This window comes from Saimiri boliviensis, chromosome 6 (assembly GCF_048565385.1).
Source record: "Saimiri boliviensis isolate mSaiBol1 chromosome 6, mSaiBol1.pri, whole genome shotgun sequence".
Lineage (NCBI taxonomy): Eukaryota > Metazoa > Chordata > Mammalia > Primates > Cebidae > Saimiri > Saimiri boliviensis.
Window position 1 is genome coordinate 82,220,574 of NC_133454.1, and position 8,993 is coordinate 82,229,566.

The following is an 8,993-nucleotide window of genomic DNA, read 5'->3' on the forward strand; positions in this document are numbered from 1 at the left end:
TGCAGGCAACCCCAGAGGGTTAGAACATGAGTAAGGAGCTAGAACATGAGTAACTGCCTTATGGCCACCTCACATTCCGTCCCCCACTTGGAAAGAGCAAGTGTAAGGATCTTCATTAGAGTCTCCCGAAAAAAAAATGCAGCTGTGCTGACATCTGGATTTTATCTCAGTGAGACTGAGGCTTTTGAGTTCCAGAATTCAGATATAATAAATACGTGTGGTTTTTAGGCCACAAAATGCATGCTAATTTACAGCAGCAGTAATGGGAAGTTAGCACACTCTCTGACATAGCAATTCCAGCCATACGTATACATATCCACACACCAGGAGACAAGCCCAAGAACGCATAAGCTGGAGCGAACATCGCCAGCAGACTGCCTGTGTAAACTGGAGCATATGCATATCATGGACTGTAATACAACCATGACAATAAAAAAGACTGAACTGAGAAGTCAGGGAAGGAACTTCTAGTTACTATAGCATGAAGAGATCAGTAACTGTTCTCTGCAGAAAAGCAAGTGTAAAACTGGACAAAATGATCAAAAACAATGATTTTGAAGCATTGAAAAACTACCAGAGGTAGACAATAAATCAAGAAGCTTAATTTTTTTTTTTTTTTTTTTTTTTTTTTTTTTGAGACTGAGTTTCCCTCTTGTCACCCAGGCTGGAGTACAATGGCACCATCTTGGCTCACTGCCACCTTCCCCTCCCAAGTTCAAGCGATTCTCCTGCCTCAGCCTTCCAAGTAGATGGGATGACAGGCTGCCACCACCACGCCCAGCTAAGTTTTGTATTTTTAGTAGAGATGGGGTTTCTACATGTTGGCCAGGCCAGTCTTGAACTCCTGACCTCAGGTGATTCGCCCGCCTCGACATCCCAAAATGCTGAGATTACAGATGTGAGCCACCACACCTGGCCAAGAAGCTTTATTCTTGAACAATTACAGAATTATAGTTGGATAATCATAACTATGCTTCAATAAAACTGTTTAAAAACAGGCAGCTCATGCAACAACATAGATGAATCCTGTGAAATAGGCAAAGGGCAACAATAGAATCTACTGTTCAAGGGCAAGGGTTGATGGTAGGACTGGTAAGAAAAGCAAGGAGGTATAGGGCCGGGCACAGTGGCTCACATCTGTAATCCCAGCACTTTGGGAGACCAAGGCAGGCAGATCACCTGAGGTTGGGAGTTCAACACCAGCCTGACAAACATGGAGAAACCCTGTCTCTACTAAAAATACAAAAAATTAGCCAGGCATGGTGGCACATGCCTGTAATCCCAGCTACTTGGGAGGCTGAGGCTGAAGAATTGCTTGAACCCAGGAGGCGGAGGTTGTGGTGAGGTGAGATCACGCTATTGCATTCCTGTTTGGGTAACAAGAGCAAAACTGTCAAAAAAAAGAAAAAAGAAGCAAGAAAGTAATCATAAGCATCAGCACAGTGGTTATCTCTGGGGAAGGCAGGAGGGAACGTAGAAGGAGAGGGATGCTTCTAGCCTACTAGCAATGTTCTGTTTTTGACATGAGCAGGAGTTCATTTTCAAATATTTAAAACAGTGCGTATATGTTGCATCTTTTTTTTCTGGTTGTCATATTTTTAAAAATGTTTTAGTGACTTAAAAGTTTTTTAAAATAACTAAAGCAAATGGCAAACTCACCACCAGATAGGGTAGTGGGTTACCGCTAAAAGAAGCATCTGTACAGCATGGATCCTGCCCCAGTGGGGAATAGAGAGCGGGCAGAGGTGCCAGGCAGAGGTAGGATGAGATAGAGGCACCAGGTGGGCTGGGGGCTGGAGCATAAGTAACTGCCTAGTCGCCACCTCACCAATTCCAGCCCCACCAGCTGCCAGCCCTGAGCCAGCAGGGGCCTCCCACCTCGGTCAAGGGCTTCAGAGAACCCAGGGGAAAGCTTTGGAGAAGGGCCCTTAGCAGTGCCTCGGGATGAAGGAAACGTGTCACAAATGGCCACAGAGGGCCTTGTCCCTTTGTGCAAAGACAGGTTTTGCTGGGAAGAGAGTTCCTCTCCTTCCTTTGACTTCTGCATCATTTAGAGAATCATGAACTCATTTTGGATGGTCCTCTCCTGATGGAAAGAGTCACTAATGCCAGTGGATGGGAGGAGTCAACCATGAGCTCTTTCCCCTTCGCCAGAAGCTGTTTTATCTCCAAAGCCGCCTCTTCTTTGGCCCCAGGCTGCCAGACAGCCTCTGTTCTGGTGTATCTAACCAGGAGCCCTGTAGTCCTGGCTGTCTGCTCCCAGAGAGGGGCCCTGGGCCAGACCACAGAGGCTATCAGAACTGAACTGAGCTGCTAATCACACCGTTTATAAGGTCAGGGCCTTGAAGAGGCTTTGTTTATACAGGATAGAGTTCCCAGGAATCCACAGCCCCACTCCTGGCTGAGATAGTCCAATCTCCTACTGGCCTGCTAGTCTGCCTGGGACTACCTGGGGGCCCAGCCCTTGGCTTTCTTGGTAAGAAAGGTGATAAGCAGTGTCTCTGACTGTTGTTAGTCCACGTGAATGCTGCAGGAGTTGGGCAGTGCACAGACTGCACAGCTGTACATAGCAGCTCTGTGAATGGGCAAAAGTGGGAAAATGGAAAGAAAACTACCATTTGGAGTGCCTTTTATATATTCTGGGTGTTTTTCCTAAAGATATTGCCCAATTTTACCAGTGAGAAAACGGATTCAGAGAACTTAAGTGACTGCCAGCTGTAATAGAGATGGGCCTCAAACATTTGTGAACGTAAAAATGTCACTTGGTAACCACTAAATGGCCAGTTTAAAACATTCTTCCATATTGGATATTTTCCTTCTCTAGCCACCTCAGAACTCGCCCATCTTTCAAAAGGAAAAACAAATCCCCCTGCCTGCATCAGTATCTGTCCTTCTTCAGGGCCCCAGATTCCTCCTTTGGGACCCGTCCTCACTGACTCCACTTCTTATCTGCCCGTGCTGTTGTGAACACTTTATCTCCACCGTCTCTTGCCTTGCTGTCTTCCAAGTCACCTGCTGGGCCTGTGTCCCCTGGGAACTCTTTTCAGTCCTTAATCTCCTCACCCTCTTGGGAACACATGGCCCTGTTATCCATCCTCTCTGGAACTTCTTTCCTTGGCTTCCAAGACACTGGACAACCATTCATTCATGGATCTGTTAATATCCTTGGAGGGCCCATTCTCTGTGTGTTCACGGAGCACAGAGTCCAGGGCAGAGGCAGATGTTAATCAATAAGCATACAAGTCACTGATTTACACCTGGACTAAGTGCTGTGAAGGAAGCACGTGGGAGCTTGAGAAACATAAAACAGGACCCCTGCGCCCAGGTCGAGGTCAGGAGGGCCTCCTCCAGGAGCCTATGCTTTGAGCTGAGGTCTGCAGGAGGCCCCAGAGCCAGCTCTTTGGGAAGAGTGATCTAGACGTTGTGTTATAAAGCATGGGCAGAGGCCAAGTATGGCCCATGGGGAGGGTAGTGAAAGGAAGCCACAGTGACTGTGATACACAGTGAGCGAGGAAGTGTGGCACCAAGTGAGACTGGAAAGGTGGGCGGGTCGGTCAGGTTACACCTTACAAAGCCGTGATTTAGGATTTTGGATAGTTGTATGGCCATACAAGCTATGAGCTACACGGCTCAAAAGGGCTCTGTTTACCTTGCAGGCTGTGACAGTGGTACCCTGGGAGTGTGAATGACGTGCCTTGGAATTATGCAGTGCACATCCTGTACATCCCTACCTGGAGGCCTATAATAGTCTGACTCCAGTAGGTAGAATGGATTGGAGAGGGCACGAGAGCTCATTAGGAGCTGCTGCAGTGGCTCCAGGGCCACTTTACCTTCCCCTTTACACCCACTCCCTTGACGAGCTCACCTTTGCCCCTCTCTACCTTTCTAGCAGTTCCTCCCTGGAGTAACTTCCTAATATTTGACTTGAGTGGAATTTAAGAAACGCTCAACACAAGCAGTCAGGGGAAGACAGGAATCAGCCCAGAGGGCATGGATTCTACCAGGCAGAAGGTGATTCAGGGGGGCACTCCTGGCTCAGCAGGAGCAAGGCAAGGTAACAGGGCTCAGCCTCGGGCCAGGGCGCCAGCTAGAGGCTCAGATTGGTGATTAGCCACCATGGGAGCAGAAACAGCAGCTGTCGCTCCAGGCCACTTGAGGCCTCTCCAGGGATCTCTGGAAGCTCCTGGTCTATCAGCAGGAGACCTTGGGCCCAGCCAGGGTGGAGCAGGGTTGGTCTATAACCGGGATAAGCCCTGGGAGGGACTGGGCAGGAGGGGCCCTGAGGTGGTTCCCCAGCCCTGAGCCCTAGGCCTGGAGCCTGGGGCCTCAGCATGCCAGGCTGTGGCAGTCCCAGTTACGAGAATCCCAAGGCTAAATACAGAGTGATAAAATGGACTTTAGAGACAGAATGGTGCAGGCAGGAGCGAGGATGGGGTAAAAAAACGAATACATGTTAGGTACAATGTGCAGTACTCGGGTGATGGGTGCACTGAAATCTCAGAATTCACGGCTGTGTAATTCATTCATGTAACAGAAAACCACTTGTACCCCCGAAGCTATTGAAATAAAAAATAAAATGAAATCTTTTTTTTTTTAAGTCCCAAGGCTGAGACCCCCTGGCTTCCCACTCTGCCTACTCCTGAAGGACCCCTGTTGGATTGAGCAGAGCACTGCTAGAATCCTGACACCTTCCCTCGCCCCTTCCTTCCCAGTGGCTTGGTGTCATCTCTCCTGTCTTTGAATCCCAGAGCATTTATTACCTTCTCTTAATCACCTCTTCATTTGACCTCCCATACAATTGTTTTTTAAATCATTTTTATTGTTAGAAATATCAGACAGAGAGTAAGGTGCATAAAACATAAACGTCCAGGTTAGTGAACTTTTACCAAGCGAGCCACCACACAGCCACCACCCAGGTCAGAGGAAAGAGTCATGCCACCTCCCAAGAGCTGCCTCCAACTTGCCCTGCATCCTTTTTGAACACAACCTCTCCCTTCTCACCAAAGGTGACCACTATTCTGAGTCCAGTCCTCAAGGTTTTGCCTTGTTTTTGCTTTTCTTTATAATTTTATTAAGTATACATTCCTCAACAGTAGACAGAGTTCTTTATTTTTGTTTTCTCTTCTACTGTTCTTCAAAGGCTGAGAGGGGGTCTTGGGGAGGGAGGAAGGTAGAGGAGCCAGGACAGGGTTAGAGGAACAGCCAGAGAAAGTGGTGACGAGGAAATAGATGGATGGAGGGAGGAAGGGCTAAGCAAAATGTGTTAGTGAGTCCCAGCTAGCCTGCCAGCTGCCAGTTTTCAGCCTCTGGCCTACAAAACCATGCAAGCTCCGTAATTTGGAATTCAAGGCCTTCCGGGATCTAGCTGCACACACCCCAGCCTCTCTGGCCATCCTAAACTATTGGGACTTCTCCAGCATAGCTGGGTTTAGCAAGATACACTAAACTCTCCACTTGGAATTCTTTGCCCACTTCTTTACCTGGAAAGCTCCTACTGCAAAGGAAGGAAGGCAAAGAGTGAGGATGGGAAGATCAGAGGGAAGGAGGGAAGATCAGAGGGAGGGAGGGAAGATGGGAGGATAAGAGGGAGGGAGGGAAGATGGGAGGATCAGAGGGAGGGAGGGAAGATAGGAGAATAAGAGGAAGGGAGGGAGGGAAGATGGGAGGATCAGAGGGAGGGAGGGAAGAAGGGAGGATCAGAGGGACGGAGGGAGGGAAGGAGGGAGGATCAGAGGGAGAGAGGGAAGATGGGAGGATCAGAGGGAGGGAGGGAAGATGGGAGGATCAGAAGGAGAGAGGGAGGGAAGATGGGAGGATCAGAAAGAGGGAGGGAGGAAGGATGGGAGGATCAGAGGGAGGGAAGGAGTGAGAGAGGGAGTGAACAAGAAAGGGAATGGTGGCATAGAAGCTGAGGAACCTCCAGCTGAAGTTTTGGTGCCTCAAACCCTTCTGCCTTGCTCTTAGTCTGAAGCTGTCTGTCACCCATGACAACTACTTCCTGAGTACTCCTTGCAAGTCCCCCTTCTCTGCTAGGCACGTTCCTGTGACGCAACTTGAGTCCTAATTCACCCCCTTGTCCCCCACTGTATTCCCAGCCTTCCCCTCCTTTCCACCACACATGGTTGGCGCTATGGTGGAGGCTGGAGGCTGGAGGCAGTGGGCAAAGAGCCCCTGGGACAGGTGGAGATTGTGGGGAGAGTCAGACCTTATCAGGAGACCCTGTTCCCCAGCACCTCTACCCTCACTGCCCTCTGCTCTGAATTCTCGCTGCCCACTCTACCCATCCACCCCTGAACATGCTGGGTGCATAGGGATGGATAGAGGGTGGAAGGGAGGGACAGTGTATGCCAGGTTGGAACACGTGGCCCCACGGAAGCAATCGGTGTTTTTTGTTTTCTACGCAGACATTGTCAACTGTGACCTGAAATCCACACTACGAGTGTTGTACAACCTCTTCACCAAGTACCGGAACGTGGAGTGAGGGGCTGCCCTGGGCCCCCACTGCCCAGGAGTTCTTGCTGTTGGCAGACTGGACCCTCCTCTGAACTGCCTTAACCTGCTTATTCCTGTCTCTTGCACTGTGCTATCCCACCAGTCCAGCTGCAACCCAGAGATAGTGGGAATTGAAATTAGGAAGGAAATGATCAATAACTCAGTGGGCTGACCCGTCCCTCCCAGACCCTAGGGACCAACCTAGCAATGAAGGTTGGGAAGGTTGTTCCCATCCCGGTGCCACGTCCAGATTTCCTCCCTCGTGATTTGAGAACTAGCTTAGGGAAGAGAGTCCCCACAAGATGGAAATAAAGATCATAGTTACCATTCAAACGGTGCTAACTGTGTGTCAGGCACCACACTAAGTGCTCTGTGTTGATATACTCAAGGCCATTAATCTTCAGGACTCCCACTGAAGTAGGTGTTACAGTCCCCTTTTATAGATAAAGAAACTAAGGCTCAGAGGTGAAATGACTTGCCGGAAGTCGGCATTTTTTTCCTCTTTGGACAACATGTTTACAACGAGCCAATTACATCATGTTCTTTGCATGTTCTAAAGTTGTGCATATGTGTGCACATAAGAGCACATGCACATGTACACCGGAGCCAAAAGAGATGAGAACCTACCGATCTCACCACTGGGGAAGCTAGGTCAGAGCTTAGTGATTCACACTGAAATTGGCAAATTGGATTTAACCCAATTAATAGTGTGTGTGTGGCAGGAGTCATGTCCCTCAAATCCTTTGTACAAATGAAAATTACTCTTAATTCCTTCAGATTTATAAAAACTCTGTACTCTAGTTTCAGGGTGACATTTGAGAAGGATTCTGCTTAGAATTAATGGAGTGGCACATTTTGCAGCCTTTTTGCTTGATTGCATGTAATGGAAATGCCCTATATTTTCCTGCAAAATAAGTACTAAATTCATTATCGTTAAGCAAATGTACAATATGCTCAGGCACCGCAGAGAGCTGGGCACGGGCCCATGTGAGCATCGCTTTGGATGTAGGGCTCTTCAACAGGGACCCTTGAACTTTAAAGAAAGAAACTAATTTTTTGCCTTCTAATTGATCATTTGGACTGTTCTGGCTAAGTCTGCCCACATGCAATTACCAGCTAATTCCAGGCGAGGAAAAATTTAAGTCATTTAGACCAAGCCAAGCAGTTTCTTTGCGTGTGTTACTCCAGGGCTTGTGGTCACTTGTCTCTCCTCCCTGTGAACCTGCCTTTGAAATACAGAGCTCCAGTGTGCCAGCCTGCTAGGTCCTGTAAGAACAGGGAAGGGGCAGAGGGGGGTGGGCAGTGACTAGGGGACGAGAAGCATGGGGAAAATATTTGCACTCTAAACAGACAGAGGTGGGGCTTGTGGTACTTAACACTTGTAGCTGTCCATTGACCAAGGCCTTGGGCTAAATAATCAGTTGTGCTGATATTACATCTCATTATGGAATGTTCATAAATATGCCAGATAGATACCAGCCCAGTCACCCTCCTCCAGAAGTCTGTGACTGCCTTGCCATTACTTAGGTCCATTCCACAAAGCCCATCTCCAGTTTGAGAGCTTCATCTTAATCTGTATCTACACCACCCAAAGTTAGGCCTCCTATAGTGCCTAAAACATTCCTTTCGGCCTTCTTACCATTTCTTACTAAACTGTCTGTCTGCAGTAAGTCAGGACCCATAAAATTCAGATATACTACATGTCTTTACTCTTAGAATTGTCACTCAGCATAATGAGCATTTAACATACATAGGCAATGTACTGTTCTGTGTCGATCTATGTAAAAGAATGTAATTCTTTTTTACACAATTAGTGAAATTTTATTTTTTATTAGGAAACACTAAATAGTGTAATATTTCTGTTGCTTTTTTAAGAATTCCTGGTAGCAAATCAAGATGAATAATTGCTTCATTTTCTTGAGCAATACTGAAGCAGGATGAAATAAGAGAAATGCATTCATTTAAACATGCTTTGCTTTATGAATTTTGTGTCTTTTTTGGTCTTTTTTTCTTACATTCAAGTTACAAATGTACAAGTATCCTTACTAAGAGTGCTTCTTTTGTATTTTACATATGCACCTTGTGAATATACATTGGAACACTAGGAAAGTTTTTAAATAACAGGTCTAATTTATCAGAAAATTGTGTTTTGGGATTGAGTTCTTTGCCTCAGGCCCAGGACCCAGAATCCCAGGTCGTGGGCCTGGTTTTCTAACACTGTCATCTCATTTTGATATTTTACTTTAGATTCTGGAATCTCCAACTTAATATATGACCATGACTTTGAAAGGTGGAAGAGGAATCAACAATAAATAAAAAAAATCTAACCTTCATCTTTAGAAGAAAAAAAGAAAGTGAGATGAGAATCAATACTTTATAGGCTCATTGGGTTTTGTTTTTTCTTCAAATTTAAATTCATAGTTATTTTTAATGGTTAATACATAAATGGTGCAAAATTATAAAAGCTCAAATAGGTATCCAGTGGAAAACCGAAGCCTCCC

At 46.8% G+C, this 8,993-nt stretch overlaps 1 protein-coding gene across 1 annotated transcript in view; it reads left to right on the forward strand.

Annotated features, from left to right (window-relative positions):
* PARVA (parvin alpha) overlaps positions 1-8,476 on the forward strand; it is a 154,623-nt gene extending 146,147 nt beyond the window's left edge. The window contains exon 13 of the mRNA XM_003919842.4: positions 6,405-8,476. Within this exon, the coding sequence (XP_003919891.2) occupies positions 6,405-6,481 (77 nt within the window). The 3' untranslated portion in view covers positions 6,482-8,476. The remainder of the gene's footprint in view (positions 1-6,404) is intronic.
* The last annotated feature ends 517 nt before the right edge of the window (positions 8,477-8,993 follow it).